This window comes from Indicator indicator, chromosome 21 (genome assembly GCF_027791375.1).
Source record: "Indicator indicator isolate 239-I01 chromosome 21, UM_Iind_1.1, whole genome shotgun sequence".
Taxonomy (NCBI): Eukaryota; Metazoa; Chordata; class Aves; order Piciformes; family Indicatoridae; genus Indicator; species Indicator indicator.
The window spans coordinates 18,643,226-18,660,203 of record NC_072030.1 but is presented as its reverse complement, the minus strand read 5'-3'; the positions used below and the strand labels follow the sequence as shown (position 1 = coordinate 18,660,203).

Here is a 16,978-nt window from a genome sequence, read left to right as displayed (position 1 = left end):
TTGCTGTGGTAACCTCTTTCTGTTTTATTGTAGGTGAGGTGTGCCAGACCAGATGCCAACTTTTAGCAATTTTGTGTAGTTGTGTTTTTTTTTAAAGACAAATGGATTAACGAGGAAGGACTTTAGTGAAGGAAGGGGAAGGCAAAAATGGAGCCATTGGGAACAAACTGAGATCTTCCCCTGCACCAGATGGGCCATGGGTGAGACAGATCCCTTCAGCACTGTGCTCACCATTGGTTGTCTCCTGCAGTTGTAAGAGTGCTCCCTGAAAGCTCACGACAGATCTCTCCGACCTGCCCTGTGCTGCTTGGAAATGATTTAACAAAGCTCCTGTCCGTTCCTGGCTGCTGAGTGGATACTGAGCCCGTGGGAAGGCCCAGGGGGCTGGGAGAAAAGGAGCAAGTGGGAAGAGGAGGAAATTGCACAGTGCTGGACCTTCCCCTCCTGCCCCCCTTGCAAAGAAAGGATTTACAGCTCAACCTTGCACCAGCTGTTCCTCAGCTTTAACAGTCAAGAGAGAAATAAATAAAATTAAACAGCCACCACCAGCCAGCCTTGGAACCTGGTGAAATCAGGGAGAGTGTTTCTGTGACCCCTCCGGTGAGGGGGAGGAGCAGGAGGCACCGCAGAGCTGCGAGGAAGCGCTGGGCAAGTCGCCTGCCAGCTGCCCGGCGAGGGCTGTAGCTGCTCAGGGCAGAGCAAAAAGGAGAAGTGGCTTCCTCCAGCCTCCCTGGGTGGCTTTCTTGGCAGGAAGTGCCCCGCATCTTCCTTTTCCCAGAGTGCTGGCTGGGTGGGAGGGAGCCGCCAGCCTCTTGTCCCCTTCCCCTCGAGCTGCTTGCTGGAGTCAGCCCTGCAGGGACCATCCCTCTGCCAGCTGCTGCCCCGACGAGTGAGGCTCTCAAGGGCTCTGGGCATTTCTGCCCCAGCGACGGTTCTGAACCCAAATCGAGTTCTGTGTTGTGAAATTTGAATGGTTTCCAGCCTCCTTGCTGCTGTGCTCCTGCGGGGCAGAGCGTAGCGTGGGCTCCTCTCCCGAGACCTCCGTGGGCTTCCCGGACTGCCAGCCGCAGCCAGCACTTGTGCTGTGAGCCGGCGCGGCGGCAGGGGTCTGGGTTCCCCCCGGCCCCCTCCCCGCCCCTTCTCGCCCTGCTCTGACCCCGCTGGGCCTGGGCTATGCTGCGGGGCGGACCCCCCTCCACAGCTCCAACATGCCAGCAGCGTCCGGAAAGAGGTTCAAACCCAGCAAGTACGTCCCGGTCTCAGCTGCTGCCATCTTCCTAGTGGGAGCCACCACCCTCTTCTTTGCCTTCACGTGAGTGCCAGCTGCCGGACAGGGCATGGGGTGGGTGAGGGAGGGACCTGGCACCCAGCCTCCCTTGTGGTGCCCAGGGATCCGGGGGGGCACAGCTCCCATCCCTGGGTGGGGTGTCTGGCAGAGGAGCTGTGCCCTATTCCTGCACTAAAAGGGGGATGTTGTGCCCTGGGTGCTGGAGGGTGGTCAGTGCCATCCACTAGAGCTGTGCAGCCTCTGCCCAACGTGCTTCACTTGGTTTCCTGGAGCTGAGCCAAGGGAGTGGGCATGGAGGCTCCTGGCGAGGCACCTGTCTCCTGTCAGCCACTGCTGCTCTCTCATCTCTTTCACAGATTATCTGGGAGATGCTGTGTGACCTGTGGGTGGGAAATAGCAGAGAGAACTTTCTCCTTTGGACTGAAGTGAGGGGGGTCAAGGCCTGGGGGCTCTGTGTTATTATTAGAGTTTCATAACTGATTGGTGAGTTACAAAGGAAGGTTCAGGGAGAAGAACTCTGTCCCCTGCCTGGATCTAGGAGTCCATGATGTCACCTTGGTATCAGCCTTGCTCTGAGGAGCTGAGGGCTTGATGTCTCTAGAGAGGACCTGAGGAGGTGGCCAGCTGGCAGGTCACCAGGGTCTGGGCTGGACCTGCAGCCAATGGGGTGTGAAGTGGTACCAGTTGCTGGAGCAGAGCAGGGCTTTGGCTCAAGTTAACTGGGTGACAAATGCCTGATTAATGCTTGCTCTCTTCTGGGTGGTGCAGCAGGAGCACCTCGAGGTGCCCAGCAGGCTGCTGGGCTGCTATGCCAGTGCCAAGACAGGTGTGTGCTGGACAAGAGTGCCAGGGCACCGCAGCTGGCACCAGCTAGCAGATCCTGCAGCAGGTCCTGAAATTGGTGTCTGAGAGAGCACAGCAGAGAGCTGTAGTTTAGACAGGTCCTGCTTAGTGCCCACACCTCAGCGTGCTTGATGGTACCTCCATGTGAAGGGTCTAGGGCTGTTCGGGCAGCCTGGGGTTGTGTAACAGGTGGCTGGGGGGCAGGACAGGGGGCAGGGTGGCTGCTGTCTGTGTGCCCTCATACAGGGTGCCCATGAGCAGCTCCCTCCAGCCAGCTGCCTGCCCATGGCCCTGCTTTGCCTGCCTGCATCCACCACCACCACTGGTGTGGCTCCCTCTGGCCCTCTCTTTTGCAGCCCCAGTGCTGCAGGTGGGTGACAGGAAGCCTCTGCAGGGAGGCAGATGGCCCTGCTCCCATTGCCCTGTTAGCTGATCTTTTCTGCTGCCAGCTTCCAGTGGCAGGGGCCGGGCTGCACAAGGAGGAGGTGGCTCTTGCGGGTCCCATGCTCTTGCACCTCAGCTAAAAACTCTCCTTGCTGAGGGTTTTTGCTGCTGGTGGGGCTGCAGGGATTTTCAGAGCTGGGAGGTAGCTCCTGAGTCAGAAGGGCTGATAGCTGCTCCTTGGGATGGAACCATCGGGGGCTGGAAGGTCACCATGGCTGTGACGCCTGGCAACAACCGGGCAATAAAAGAGTAATTTGATGACCAAAGGCAGAGTGGTTTGATAGACTCCTGCTGGGAGCAGCTGGCAGTGTCGCTCGGCAGCGTGCAGCCGTTGCCTCGGCAGCAGGTGACAGTCCCCGTGTGGGGACACCGAGCGTCGGCTCGACTGGGCATGGCAGCAGGGGTCGAGGTTCTGCTGTGCTCGGAGTCCCTGCCCCTGTTCTGCCTTTCCAGGGGGCCGAAGGGGGATGAGGAAGGAGCAGGCGGAAAGCTGTGACCCCACTTTGTCACAGTGCGCTGGTGGGGGACAGCAAGGCAGCCGTGCCACCCCCCACCTCGGGTCCCAGCTGTGCCCTGCCCGCTGCGGCCCTGCCCCGCAGCGTTGGTCAATCCCTGCCACAGCCTTTATCAGGCGCTGCCGGGAGCCGACGTGGTGCCGCCGAGCAGGTTTGTGGAGAGCAGGAACAGCCGGGCAGAGGCCTTGTAATTGCAGGTCAGGGGATGTTGTTTAACCTACTTTCAAGCAGTGCTAACCCCACGGAGCACAGGGCGCTGCCACAGGGCTGCTCAGTGGCAGGGAATTGGCCCAGCTGCTGCTGCTGGCATTGGGCAGCTCCTGTTGGACTGGGGCCGAAGGGACAATTGTCTTATTTCTAGTAAAACTACCTTTTGGCCCATCCATGCTGGCCCAGGATTTGCATCTCTGGGCCAAGAACTCTGTTTAATTGATTAATTTAAATTAGGAGATGCTGCAGAGCAGCATGTGGCAGTCGGGATGAGCTGAGGCCAGCAGGCAGTGGGAAGAGGGCGCATTCCCAACCTGTCTCTGGAAGGAGTGGGGGGCTCTGATGCGCTGGGGTCTCAAACTGGTGCTGCTTTAGGACCAAAATTCCCTTTTGGGGTCAGTTTATCCCTTCCTGCATCTCCCTCTGGCCTGTGCTGGCCTCTGTTCCTCATGCTCAGCCTCTGTGCCCTCAGGATGCTGGAGCACCCATGCTGCCCTGGGCAGGGTTCTGGGGACAGCCTACTGCCAGCCAGCCTCCTCTCCTCCTCCTCTTCACCTCCTGCTCCTGGCTGGGGCTCAGCCTCCATTCTGGAGCTCTGTAAAAGTCGGCAGGGTGAAAACTTGTCCTTGCAGTTGGGTGAATCTGTAAAGCTTTGCCCCCCACTGTTCTCAGTCCCTGCGGGCCACAAGGCAGCTGTGCACGTTTGGGACAGGAGCTGTGGCCTCTGCTGGTGTTGGGGGAGAGAGGAGGGAGAAGCATGGGGATGTGGCAGTTCTCTGGTACCCCCTCGCACGCTCCTCTCTGGCCCCAGACTTGTGTGGCACTGAGCAGGGGTTGTGTTTGCAGGGACCGCGAGTCCAGGCTGAGGAGAGCTTGAACACAGCAGCTGTCCTAGCCTGGGAGGGGCAGGGGGGACGGTGTCCTTGGGGACAGCTCTGGGGGCAGGGAGGGTCTGGGGGACCGCAGGCTCCGAGCCCACTGCGGGGAGCAGAAGCTGGGCCAGGCGGGGAGGAGGTTCTCCTGGTGCGACTGCGGCCAAAAGCCCGTCCCAGGCCCAGGTGTGAGTCAGCCTGCCCCGGGTTCCCCGGATCCTCTCATGTGCTGCCAGGGACAAGTCTCGGCAGCTGCTCTGCCGCGGGCGTGTTCGCACCCGAGAGGGCCCCGGCCAGCTCCCCGGCACCAGCCTGGCCGCCATGGGGAGCAGCCTCCTCCTCCCCGCGGGGCCGGAGCCTGCGCTGCCGGCTGCTCTGGGCAGGGCCCGCAGCTCCTCTCTGTCGGGGAGGAGGGCAGAAGGCAGGAGCACGCCAGAGTCCCCGATCAGGAGGTGTCCCGGGCCACCTTTGCTCCCCCTGAAGCGTCCCTCCTGCCGGGCGGGGCTGCTCCTCCCCAGCGCCGGGGGCCGCGGGTGCGGTGTCCCGGGTGGGTTGGGCTGGTATTGGAAGGGTTCCTGCTTCCATGGCATGGTGGGGTCCATGAGTGCAGGGAGAGCTGGGAGAGCAGCAGGCAGTGGGCTGCTGTACTTGAGGATGCCAGGGGGGACCTAGTATTGTGCTTGCAATCTGGTGTGGTTCAACCTCAGGCTACCCTGTAAGCTGCAGGTCCCTGTTCTCAGGGAGGGTGTTCTGATTGTTGTGGCACATGGAGTCCTAGCTCGGGTGGCTTTGCTTCCCTGGCTGGTTGTTGAGGGTGTAAAGTCCTCTGCAGAGTGGCCTTTGGCAGCCAGCATAACCTGGTAAGCACAAGGGGTTGCTAGTCAACCCTGGGGCACTGCACCAGCCCTCCAGCCAGTTCTCCCTTCTGAAGAATGAAGTTCAATTTTCCATCCTTCTGTGGTATCTGGCTGCCAAGGTGGGTGTAGGAGTAATTGGGTCCTGCCTTGGGCTTTGCACCACCTGTAATGGAGACAGGAGGCTGGTTTGCAGGACACGCAACAGCCATGGGGCAGAGCTGGGCTGGCACAGCTCAGTGTCTCCAGGGAGGTCTCCATTTAGTTGCCCTTTTAAAGCTATGGCTGTGCCCCGCTCAGTGCCAAGGTGTTGAGGCTGCTGATGCTCCCTTAGCAAAAGGGCTGGTCACTGTCCCCCTGGGGACCTGCCAGCCACTCTTGTCCCCTGAGAGCTGTGCTGCTGCCTCCTGGGATGGGTTTGGTGCCTGAGAAGTGTGGGAGTTGGTGGCAGAGGTGCCCCCTCCCCCCTGGAAGGCTGATTGTTCCCTCTCTGCCCACCCCAGAGCTTTTCCCTGGCTCCAGCCCTTGCCAAGGCAGCCTCATCTTTCACAGCTGTGCCAGACTTGGTCTGTTGAGGACCTGGACTGTGAGGCTGGCACAGCCCTGTACAGGGATGCTGGCATGCAGTGGCTCTCCATGGCTCCCCTCCATCCCTTTCAACCAAAGGTTTGGGCTGGGATTTTCCTTTCTAGAGAGAGGAGCTCCTTCCTCAGTGTTCCTGGAAGGGCTTTTCCTCCCTTTAGGGCTACTCTGAGCCCCTCGACCTGCACTCTTCCTTCAGCACTTTCTCGTCTGATTCTCAGCAGAGAGCAGAGCCAGGGAGGCTCCTCTGGAGTTGGGGCACTCAGCTCTCTGTCTGCATTGGGTGCCAGAGCAGGAGCAGAGAGGAAGCCTCTTCTGGAGGGGCTGCCTCACCATGAGGGCAGAGAACATCCCCATGGCTGGCTCAGCTCTTAGACTCACCACCTGCTCTAGGTCCCACACCTCTCTGGAGCTGCTCTCTGGGGGCTTTGGGGCACAGACCGCAGGAGGCTCCCCTCACCAGCCTGTGCCCAGTGCTCTTGCACCACCAGAGAATCCCCTGGCCAGCCTCCAGTGGGACATGGGGTCAGCATGGCAGAGCTGGTGTGGCTGGTGCTGGGGAGCTGCTCCCCACCCTGGAGCAGAGCTCTAGGTGAACTGGCCTGGAGATGCCATCCCAGATGTGGGGAGGTGGAGAGGCATCGCCCAGGGTGCCACGAGAGTGAGGCACCCACCCTGGTGTGGTGCTTGGGGCTCCAGAGGAACAGGAGGGTGTGGAGAGGCTGCAGTTTCAGCCTGGCTTGGTGTGCAGGGCTTGGAGTCCAGAGGAGTTGCTGTGGGTGGGGGTGGCAGGAGGGCAGGAGTGTGCTGGGTGGCAGAGCTGAGCTTGGCCCTGCACACACTCCTACCAGCCAGGTGTCTGCTCAAGTGGCAAGGGTCTGCCTTCCTGCTCTTGTTTTGCCCTTGTTGTGCTCAAGGGGCATTGCCCTCTCCTTGGTTGGTGGAGGCAGGTCCTGCCACTGCTCCCACTCTCCCTGGGTGCCAGGCAGGGCTGGGCGTGGAGCCATGCCTAGGCCTGGGTGTGCCCTGCCTGCCTCTCCCTCTTCTACTGCCAGGTGGGTGCCAAGGCAGGTGTGCCCACTCCTCCAGCCCAACCCATCTTGTCTCCTGATGCCATGTTCCCCACCTGGCACCATCCCCTGTACCCCACATACTCCCCCACGTGGGTGCCACCCCTCTGCTCTCGCTCTGGTCTGTGCCAGCCCTGTGCTGGACAGAGCTGGGGGCACCTGGCCAAGGCTCCTGGTGCTGCCATGCCCAGGACAGGGGCTGCCTTGCTAGGGACAGGACCTGTGGCAGAGGAGGGGATGGGACCAGCGGCTGCCCCTTCACCTCTACCTGCTCGGGGGATTACAGCCTGGGCACCATATGTCGCCCTGCCCACCCAGCCCTGCCCCTCTCTGCTCCTGCTGCCTAAATCCATCTGCACTGGTGGCTGTGGGGGGAAGAGAGGGACAGATGCTGCCCTAGATCCGTGGGATTAAACTCCCAGCAGCAAAGCAGCTTAGGGCATTATGCTGGCGCCGCCGCGGGGGAAGCCCACGGCCCCAAGCCCACCCGGGCACGGCCATGCTTGGAGGTTCCCTCACCGTGCCCATGGCAGAGCCAAGTGCTGGCTGTCACTGCCCACTGCAGTGCTGGGGTCCCTGTGTGCTCACCCCAGTGGCACAGCAGTCTGGCGTCGCTCTGTGTGGCAGTGGGGCCCTGTGCTCGCACTGCCCTGTGAGATTGTGGGCACAAGAGGCCAGCAGTGGCTTCGCTCTGCAAGGGTTTTCCAGACCAGTCCCCCCACACCAGCCCCCTGTAGGCACTCCCCTAGGGTTGGCACTTTGGCTGGTCACGCACCCAAGGTCAGGCAGGCCTGGGCACAGCCCCAATCCAGGTGTGGAGGGCATTGCGAGAAGGCAGAGTTGCCCATGTCCTGCCTGGACAGGAGCCTGGAAACATGACCTACGGTCAGGAAATGTGGATGTCCTGGCCAGGCCACCCTGGGCACAGTGGGCATGGCTGGCAGGGTGGCTGCTGGGCTCTGGGGGTTGCTCTACCCTGGTTTTGTCTGAGAGCATCATCAGGGCTTGGTGACACTTGCCTGGGGCTGTGGGGACAGTGGGGAGGCATCAGAGGGGCAACCCACAGGCCCATGCCAGGGTGTCTCAGTGCTATTGTGCCCGCAGGTGCCCGGGGCTCAGTCTCTATGTCTCCCCTGCCATTCCTGCCTACAATGCTGTTGTCTTCCTCTTTGTACTGGCCAACTTCAGCATGGCCACCTTCATGGACCCAGGCATCTTCCCACGAGGTGAGTCAGGCTCCATCGGGAAGGGGCTTGGGTTGAGCTGCCTCCTTCCTCCCTTCCTCAGAGGTAAAGAGGATTCCCCAGTCCCAGAGGGCTTGAGGAGAGCCCTCTGTGCCCTGTCTGGGTGGGCCAGGGGGTCATGCCATGCTGGGAATGGCAGCTCTGGCTTCAGCATCCAGCCTCCTGGCATCACGTTGGGTACCTTGGGGCTCAGGTGGGTGTTGGGATTTCAGGGCAGGGCTGCGGGGACCCTCCCTTGTCTGTGTGTGTGTGTGGGTGTCTCTGGCTCATCCCAGTGATGGCTGACGCAGGCTGGGTGACACAGGAGGGATGAGAGATGCCACCTGCAGCTTGGGGAGGGCAGGATGCTGGTGGGGCGCTGACGTGTGGCTGTGCTGGGGGCTTCCCACCAGCGGAGGAGGACGAGGACAAGGAGGATGACTTCCGAGCCCCTCTCTACAAGACGGTGGAGATCAAGGGCATCCAGGTGCGCATGAAGTGGTGTGCCACCTGCCGCTTCTACCGGCCCCCGCGCTGCTCCCACTGCAGCGTCTGCGACAACTGCGTCGAGGTGAGCGCCCCCGGCTCCTGCCACCGCCCTCCTGGCACTGCAACCTCTGCACAGGCTGCTGGCAGAGGCCCTGGCAGCCCGGTCCCTCACAGTGCCTTTTCCCCACACGCAGGAGTTCGACCATCACTGCCCCTGGGTCAACAACTGCATCGGGCGCCGCAACTATCGCTACTTCTTCCTCTTCCTGCTCTCCCTCACCACGCACATCATGGGCGTCTTTGGCTTTGGACTGCTCTATGTCCTCTACCAGGTGGAGGAGCTCTCCGGGGTCCGCATGGCCGTCACGTATCCCCTGCCGGGCTGGGGAGCAGGGCTGGGGGTCACAGCCTCACAGGATGCCAGGGGTTGGAAGGGACCTCTGGAGATCATGGAGTCCAACCCCCCTGCCAGAGCAGGACCAGGGAATCCAGCACAGGTCACACAGGAAGGCATCCAGATGGGGCTGGAAAGCCTCTAGTGAAGGAGACTCCACAACCTCTCTGGGCAGCCTGTCCCAGTGCTCTGTGAGCCTCACAGTGAAGAAGTTCCTCCTCATGTTGAGGTGGAACCTCCTGTGCTGCAGTTTGTATCTATTGCCCCTTGGCCTATCCCAGGGTGCAGCTGAGCAGAGCCTGTCCCCTCCTTCTTGCCCCCCAGCCCTCAGATATTTATAAGCAGTTATTAAATCCCCTCTCAGTCTTCTCCTCTCCAGACTACACACCCCCAGGGCTCTCGGCCTCTCCTCCCCAGGCAGTGCTCCAGTCCCTTCAGCATCCTTGTAGCCCTCCCTTGGACTCTCTCAAGTAGATTCCTGCTGAGCTGGGGAGCTCAGAACAGGGCTGGCGGGGCTGGGGGCTGGCACGCCTGGGGGTGGCAAGCATCAGAGCTGGAGTGCAGCGGTTCCTTAGCTGGCTGCTGACAGCATGGTGGTGATGTGTGTGGCTGGCTTGTTCTTCATCCCTGTGGCTGGCCTGACAGGCTTCCACGTGGTGCTGGTGGCAAGAGGCCGTACCACCAACGAACAGGTACAGCTTTGGGGCTGGGGGGCCCTGCGGGTGTCCCCAGGAGCAGAGGGATGAGGGGAGGCTAGGTGGAGGGTGAGGGGTGGCCCCTGAGCTGGCTGAGGATAGAGCACAAGATGTCAGTGAGCGGAGGGTGAGAGCATCTTGTCTGCACAGCGTTTTTGCTGCTGCTCTTGGGGGGCTGTGGGGAGGATGGAGCTGACCAGGCTCCTCAGGAGAGTAGGAAGTGACCCACACAAGTTGGAATAGAGAGGCATCTCCCAGTGAGGAAAGCCTTCTGGCCCTCATGGGTGGTTGAGTGCTGAAAAGTATCTCCATCCCTGGAGACTGTCCTGAGGCATCTGGACAAACTGTGCAGGCTGCCCTGGGCTGGCCCTGACACTCCCAAGGTCCCTGCCCACCCCAGCGTGCTGCAATCCTTTCTGCCCACAGGTGACAGGCAAGTTCCGTGGCGGTGTCAACCCCTTCACCAACGGCTGCTGTAGGAATGTCAGCCGGGTCCTCTGCAGCTCCCCAGCCCCCAGGTGAGCCTGGGACCGCCTGGCTGTGCCCCACAGCACCTGGGCAAAACGGTGGTCAAGGTCCTGACCTTCCTCCCACCCCTCTTCCAGGTACCTCGGGCGTCCGAGGGCCGAGCAGACGGTGCTGGTGAGACCTCCCTTCCTGCGGCCAGAGGTGTCGGACGGTCAGATCACTGTCAAGATCATGGACAATGGTATCCAGACAGAGCTCAAGAGGACGAAGGTGAGGAGGGTGTGGATTAGCGCTGGGGCCCTCCATGGAGCCCAGGGGTGCAAGCCTGCATCCGTGAGTAAAGAACCGAGCGAGCCTTGTCACGTCTGCTCCCTGTCGTCTCCTCCCGTGCCCCTGTGGGGCAGAGCTGTGTCCCCCATGTGAGGCTTTGCACCCTCCCCGTCCTGTCCTTCCCCTCGCAGTGTCCTCTGGAGGTCCCTGTCCTCAGCACCTCCCAGCACGGTGGCACCTTCCGCCCTCTGGCACTCAGACGCTGGATGGCCCAGGAGAGCCCCTCCTGGGAACCCCTGCCTGCTCCCTGCCCGCTGAGGGTAGGCTGAGGCCCTGGCACCCCCTGACCCCCCGCTCTGCAATTTGTCTCTGCAGTCCAAAGGAAGCCTGGAGGTGACGGAGAGCCAGTCTGCGGATGCTGAGCCACCCCCCCCACCTAAGCCAGACCTCAGCCGCTACACAGGCCTGAGGACACACTTAACCTTGGCCACCACCGAGGGTAAGGAGGGCACACAGGGTCCCTGCAGCCACTGGGAGGGGAGCCCAGGGCTGTGCCATGCAAAGCAGGATCCAGGGCCGTAGGCAGAACAGGCTGCAGGGCAGACTAGGAGCACATCAGCACTGCTGCGTGGTGGGGCACAGTGTGCACATGTTTGGGGCTGGTTGGCCCCTTGCCCTTGGAGGAGCCTGCAGGATGCTTCCAGCCAGCTCTGCTCCGTTGGGAGAGGAGCAGGAGCCCAAGCTTGTGCATGTCCAGAGCTGCAGGGAGCCACAGTGGCCTGTGGCAGGCTGGCCACTGTGCTGCAGGCGGGCACAGGAGCATCACCAGGATGAAGGTGGCAAAGGAACAGCAAGCCTGGCTTGGTGGCACAGAGCATGTGTGGCAGCGTGACTCGCTCTCCCGCTTCCCTGCGCTGGCAAAGCAGTGCTGGAACTTCCTGTGAGGGCTTGGTGAGAGAGATGGGATGTGAGGGGCAGAGCTTGGAAGTAACCCAGCTTCCTGCAGCAGGCTGGAGGCCTCTGCAGCTCTCCCCACTCTCTGGCCATGCTGGAGAGGGGCTGCAGCATGTGTGTCCATGGGGTGACAGCACCCTGGCCTCCACTCTGTGCTCTGCACACCCCACTGGGGTTGCTGCAGGGGTGTGGAAGTGCCAGCCTCACACACACTGCTGTGGGGGGGACACATTTTCCGTTCCTCTCCACCTCCTCCACCCCTGGTGTACCTCTCCTCGAGCCCATCCCTCTCTCCGCTTCCATCCCCTGGTCTGTGTGCCCCAAGGCTCAGTGCTGGTTCTTCGGAGGGGAGGGCAGGGCTGGGCACGGCCCCTTCCTTCCCTGTACAGCTCTGGGGAGCTGTTGTGCCTGAGTGTCCTCTCCCCTGCCTGCAGACAGCGGCTTGCTAGGCAAGGACAGCCCCCCGACACCCACCATGTACAGGTACCGGCCTGGCTACAGCAGCAGCAGCAGCTCCGCAGCCCTGCCTCACTCCACCAGTGCCAAGGTAAAGCAGGATGCCAGCCTCGAGGGGATGCCAGCATCTGCCTGGTCTAAGGAGAGCTTGAGAGAGCTGCAGGAGCCCCACGGTTCTGTGGGTGACGTCTGTGTCTCTGCCCCCCAGCTGAGCCGTGTGAACAGCCTGAAGGAGCCCAACTCCATCTGCGAGGGTGGCCACAAGCCCAACTACCGCTCCGAGCCCAGCCTGGAGCCCGACAGCTTCCGCTCCCCCACCTTCGGCAAGAGCTTTCCCTTCGACCCACTCTCCAGTGGGAGCCGCTCCTCCAGCCTCAAGTCCGCCCAGGGCACAGGCTTTGAGATGGGCCACCTGCAGTCCATCCGCTCCGAGGGCACCACCTCCACCTCCTACAAGAGCCTGGCCAACCAGACGCGCAACGGCAGCCTGTCCTACGACAGCCTGCTGACGCCCTCCGACAGCCCCGACTTCGAGTCGGTGCAGGCGGGCCCGGAGCCCGAACCGCCGGTGGGCTACACCTCGCCTTTCCTCTCGGCCCGCATCGCCCAGCAGCGGGAGCCCGACCTGCACGGCCGCTTCGCCATCTCCTCGCCCAAGCAGGCGCCGCCGCGGGAGCCCTCGCCCGTGCGCTACGACAACCTCTCCCGGCACATCGTGGCCTCCATCCAGGAGCGGGAGAAGCTGCTGCAGCAGCCGCCGGCCGCGGGCCGGGAGGAGGAAGCGGCGCTGGCGGACTCGGGGATCCAGTCCACGCCGGGCTCCAGCAACGCCCCCCGCAGCAGCTCCTCCTCGGACGATTCGAAGCGTTCGCCTCTGGGCAAAAACCCTCTCACCCGCCCGGCCCCGCCCCGCTTCGGCAAGCCCGAACCCCCCCGGGGGCGCTCCCTGGGCTCCCCGGAGCAGCCCCCCGCCCCCCACCTGGGAAAATCTGTGTCTTACAGCAGCCAAAAAACAGCGTCTCAGGCCAGCAGCCCCGAGGCCGACGAGGTGGCCTTGCAGCCCTTACTAGCACCGAAGTGAGTACCTGGAGGGAGCCGGCTGCCCATTGCATGCCCCCTCCCCTGCCTGGCGTGTCCCCTCCCTGCCTGGTGCCCCCTCCAGTCCTCCTCCGTCTGCACCGGCACCCAGGGTCAGCAGCACTCCCCTCAGCGGGAGCCATGCTGCATGCAATCTGGGGAAGCAAGAGAAATCTTCCTTCCCAAAATAGAGCTGGCACCTCCCCCCCCCCCCCCCCCCCGGGACACCCCAAGTCTCTCAGGGAGCTGGGATGGTGTATGGGTGCTGGGGTCACTGGGACAGGCAGGGCTGTGGCTGTGATGGGGGCTGGGGTCCCTCCCCGGGGTCCCTGTCCTTATCCCAGGCCCCAGTGGCTCCTGCTCCTCATGCCTTGTGTCCATCCTTCCCTCCCCAGGGATGAGGTGCAGATGAGAACAGCCTACAGCAAGTCCAATGGGCAGCCCAAGAGCCTGGGTGCGGCCCCCCCGGGCCCAGGGCAGGTGCCCCTCAGCAGCCCCACGCGTGGAGGAGTCAAAAAGGTCTCCGGTGTGGGGGGTACCACCTACGAGATCTCGGTATGAGGGGCGGAGCCGCTCGCCCCTTGCTGCTCCCGGCCGCCCCCCAAGGGACGTTCTGCGGCCAGACGCCCTGCGGACTCCAGGAGAGCCGGGCGGGGGTCGGGCCCGCGGCCGCCGCTGCTGCTCTCCTTCCTCAGCTTCCCGGGCCTGGGGGCCGACACCGAGTGGGGCTGAGCTTCGCCCCCAGGACTGCCAGCGCAGGGGGCTGGCGAGGCCTCCAGCCTTGCCCCCGGCCACCATCCTGGCTGGGCCAGCCACCCGTGGGCCTTGTGCAATCAGCCGCTCGCCTAGTGTGGTAGGAACGGATTTGTTTATAAACCAGAATACTTTTTTTTATTATTATTATTGTTACGGATTCTATTTTTTTTCTCTTTCCGAGTTACCAGGTGTGTGTATATATAAATATATATATATATATATATATATAAATATAAAGATTAAAAAAAAAAAAAGGCAGAAATTATATATCTCACCCAGACAGAGGAAGAAACTGCTCCCTTCCTGTCCCCAGAGGAGGGACATGGAAGATGCCAGGGGGCAGGTGCTTGGTGGTGTTCTCCCACCCAATGCAGGGCAGGCTATGGCAGGTGCCCCCTTCCCCTGCCTGGCCCTGCCAATGGCCAAGGTGTGTTCAGCCAGGACCCTCACCTCCCCTCTTCACCACCAGTCACCCCAGCCTGGGGCTGTCAGGGCTGAGGACAGCAGGGGGGCAGCCCCCTCCCCAAACCCTGCCATGAGCTGGCACAGGGTGGGTGCAGCGAGCCGTGGGCTCCAGGCCTTTCCCAACAGCAGACTTTTCTCTTTTTTTTCCTCTGTTTCCTTGGGGATTGTGTTGGTTTGGGGAGGGCAGGGGGTTTGTTGCTTTTGTTTGCTTTTTGTTGTGTTTTTTTAATGGGTCAGATGGGGCTTGCTTGCTGTCACATGGTAGTTTTTATTTCCGTTGGGGGAAGAGGAAGGCCAGCAGGGTGCATCCCCACGAAGCAATATTTTTCTCATCACATGCCAAAAAAACCCAAAACCAACAAACCCAAAACAAGCAGCCAAGGAGCCCAGAGCTCCCTTCTCCCCACCCTGCCCAGGCAAACCACCCCTCAAGGGGCCCACAAAACTTCAGGCACTACTTGACTCTTTCTCTATGGCAATAGCTCTCCTATGGCCTCTGCAGAGCCACACCAGTGTTGGGTTGTTTTTTTTTTTTTAATTATTATTATTAGCCATTTTAAAAATGAGGAATAAAATGATATTTAATGAGCCACCCCATCAGGCATGTGTGTGCTTTGTTTAGCGTCCAGGGAGTCCTGAAGGGTTCTCAGCCTTCCTGCCTTCCTCTCAAGAAAAGAGGCCCAAGGAGAGTCAGGCCTGGCCCCATCACAGGGAGATACCTCCTTGGGTGGCTTTTGGGCAAGCCACAGAAGGCGAAGGTGTGAAGAAGTGGCTCTAGGCAAGATGGGGTGGAGCTGGTGAGGTGCAGGACACTGCACAGGGCACTGGGACCAAAGGACCTTGGTGCTGTGCCATGACTGCTTCTGGTGCCCCTGGTGTGCACAGCTGCAGTCCCAGGTGCTTGGCTGGCAACTGTCTGCAGACACAGGGCCTCTTGGGGGGGCCACTCCTGTCCTCACAAGGTAGGGGAGCAGAGAGCCCCTACCAGTCCTGCAACCAGAGCTGAGGCAGGATCCTGCCCTCCCCACTGTGCAAGCAGCACATGGCACAAGAGCTGCTGTGCAGGGTGGTGGGGGGTGGTGTCACCCACAACCTTCTGTCCCATGCCATAGCAACCCATGGACCCACCCTGCTCAGTTCACCTTGCCATGATACTGAGGGGTGCAGCTGCCATTGCCACCACCCTTCCTCAGAGCAGAGGCTTTAATTAAAAGGTGATTAAAAAAGAGAGGTCCTGTCCTGATGTACCGGGCAGGAGGGTTGGTATAAAAGGCTGTGGCCAGCGGTGCCTTTGTCCCCTGGTCTCAGCTGCCCGCATGACGCAGGTGGGGGCTGTGAGTGTCCTCTCTGCCGGGGGGTGAGACAGGCCAGCCCGAGCCCGCCACCGAGCGCTTCAGGAGGGGTCAGTCCCTCCTACGTCAGTCCAGGTCATTACTTTTGGCAGGAGGGTCCCTGGGGTGACACTGGCACGGCCTCACCGCAAGCTGCTGCTGCTGCTGGCCTGGGAGCTGCCTACTCCTGGGTGCTCTGGGCTGTGCCGGTTCTGTGGAGGAAGGACAGACATGTAACCCATGAGCCCCCAGGGAACAGCTGGCACTGAGTAGTGCTGCTGCCCAGGTCAAGCTCACAGGTAGCCCCCAGGGTGGGCACAGGCTAGGAAACAGGCCCTGCCTCTCCCCACTCACCTTCTTTTTCTTTTTCTCTTTCTTCTTCCTTTTCCTTTCTGGATCCTCCTCTTTTTTCTTCTTTTTCTTCTTGTGGTCGGAGTCTGAGGGGGTTTCTGGACAAACAAGAGCACTTGGTGAGCTGGGCACCCCCTGGGGCTGGAGGGAATAGGGGGTGGCTGGGACAATGAGGCATGGCAACCTGGGGGAACAGGATCCTGGGTTCGGCTCTGCTTGTGCTTGTGCTTGTTCTTCTTCTTGGGCGGCTGGATGTGCATCAGCCGGCACTGCTCAGGAAGCTGGGGAGAGAAGATGAGGCTCGTCAGGCCACAACAGGTACCTCTGGCCTGAGTGGCTGCCCCCCAGCCTTCAGCCCCGAGCTCACCGGGCCGGCGTGGAGGCGGAAGCCAGTCAGCATGGTGCCGGTAAGAGGAGTAAAGGAGCTGCTGCAGATGGGGGGCTTCTCGATGAGGGAGCGCAGGCTGCTGTTGTCATGGGAGCCGGGCAGGTCGATCATGCCAGGCAGGTCGGGTAGGAAGTTGCTGAGCTTCTCCTTCACCTTCTTGCCGCAAAACTTGTTGTAGGCATGCTCCAGGTTGTAGTGCGTGATCAGGTTGGTGCTGCCCGTCAGCTCCGTGGTACCTGCGCAGCCACCGCCGCGGGGAGGCGATGGTGTGGAGCTGCCGCCCCGTCGGGCCCCTCGCCCCAGCCCCGGGACCTCCCCACTCCCTCGTCAAGGACTTCCGTCGCTGCGCCCCGCCCCAGCCCCCGAGACCCCCAAGCCCTGTTCCTCACCCCAGCCCGAGCATTGGGACCCACCAGCCCCACTCCTTCCCAACTTCCCAGCCCGGATCCCCCTTCCCAAGACCCCAGTTTCCCACTGGACACAGCCGCTTGGCCCCTCCCTCCGCACGCTCATTGGCCTGCCGAACTGTCAGTTCGCGTCTTCCCGCCCACCGCTCTCTCCCCTCCTTGGCCTGCCGCGCTGCCAGTTAAGTCTGCGCCCTCTTTCTGCCGCGTCGATTGGGTAAGAGCTGTGCCCGCCCCACCGCGCGGCGGCCCCGCCCGCACCTGGTAGCTCCCGCAGCAGGTAGAAGGGGCCAGCGGTAGCCTTGCGGGCCGCGTCCTCGCCCGGCGGCGGCGCGGCGGTGGCGGGGAGGGGCGCAGTCCCGGCGCCCGGCGCCTTGGTAGGCCCAAAGCTCAGGGCGGCGGCCGCGGCAGTGGGCGGTGGCTCGGCCCCGCCGAACAGCGCCGAGAAGTTCTCCATCTTCCCGGCGTGCCCTGCGCGAGGCCGCCCGGCCGAGATTGGCCGAGCACCTTCCAAGCCCCGCCCCCCATCCCGTTGCTACGGGAGACTCGGCCCCAGCCTTTTGATTGGCTGTTACTCTC

The 16,978-nt window shown here is 61.9% G+C and overlaps 2 protein-coding genes across 2 annotated transcripts; one reads left to right on the top strand and one right to left on the bottom strand.

The window, feature by feature from the left end:
- The first annotated feature begins 1,193 nt into the window (after positions 1 to 1,193).
- ZDHHC5 (zinc finger DHHC-type palmitoyltransferase 5) lies at positions 1,194 to 13,265 on the top strand. Its single transcript, XM_054390391.1, has 11 exons — positions 1,194 to 1,312; positions 7,783 to 7,904; positions 8,315 to 8,472; positions 8,585 to 8,757; positions 9,374 to 9,476; positions 9,906 to 9,997; positions 10,085 to 10,217; positions 10,593 to 10,716; positions 11,606 to 11,718; positions 11,836 to 12,704; positions 13,100 to 13,265. The coding sequence occupies exons 1-11, from the start codon at positions 1,209 to 1,211 to the stop codon at positions 13,263 to 13,265; spliced, it is 2,157 nt and encodes a 718-aa protein (XP_054246366.1). The 5' UTR covers positions 1,194 to 1,208.
- A 2,117-nt stretch (positions 13,266 to 15,382) lies between these two features.
- On the bottom strand, positions 15,383 to 16,856 carry MED19 (mediator complex subunit 19). The gene is made up of 5 exons (XM_054390498.1): positions 16,661 to 16,856; positions 15,975 to 16,231; positions 15,792 to 15,888; positions 15,611 to 15,705; positions 15,383 to 15,468 (listed from the first exon to the last, which is right to left on the bottom strand). Exons 1-5 carry the CDS (start codon positions 16,854 to 16,856, stop codon positions 15,400 to 15,402), a joined length of 714 nt encoding a protein of 237 aa, XP_054246473.1. The 3' UTR covers positions 15,383 to 15,399.
- Between the last annotated feature and the right edge of the window lie 122 nt (positions 16,857 to 16,978).

Excerpts from the sequence above, each read along its gene's own strand:
- ZDHHC5 (XM_054390391.1), top strand. The coding sequence starts at position 1,209 with ATGCCAGCAGCGTCCGGAAAGAGGTTCAAACCCAGCAAGTACGTCCCG. Across the intron at positions 8,758-9,373 it reads GGGGTCCGCATGGCCGTCAC|CATGGTGGTGATGTGTGTGG; the intron begins GTATCCCCTGCC and ends GGCTGCTGACAG. Across the intron at positions 10,717-11,605 it reads AACCTTGGCCACCACCGAGG|ACAGCGGCTTGCTAGGCAAG; the intron begins GTAAGGAGGGCA and ends CCCTGCCTGCAG.
- MED19 (XM_054390498.1), bottom strand. The coding sequence starts at position 16,856 with ATGGAGAACTTCTCGGCGCTGTTCGGCGGGGCCGAGCCACCGCCCACT. Across the intron at positions 15,706-15,791 it reads CCAGGATCCTGTTCCCCCAG|AAACCCCCTCAGACTCCGAC; the intron begins GTTGCCATGCCT and ends TTGTTTGTCCAG. Across the intron at positions 15,469-15,610 it reads AAGAGAAAAAGAAAAAGAAG|AACCGGCACAGCCCAGAGCA; the intron begins GTGAGTGGGGAG and ends CTTCCTCCACAG.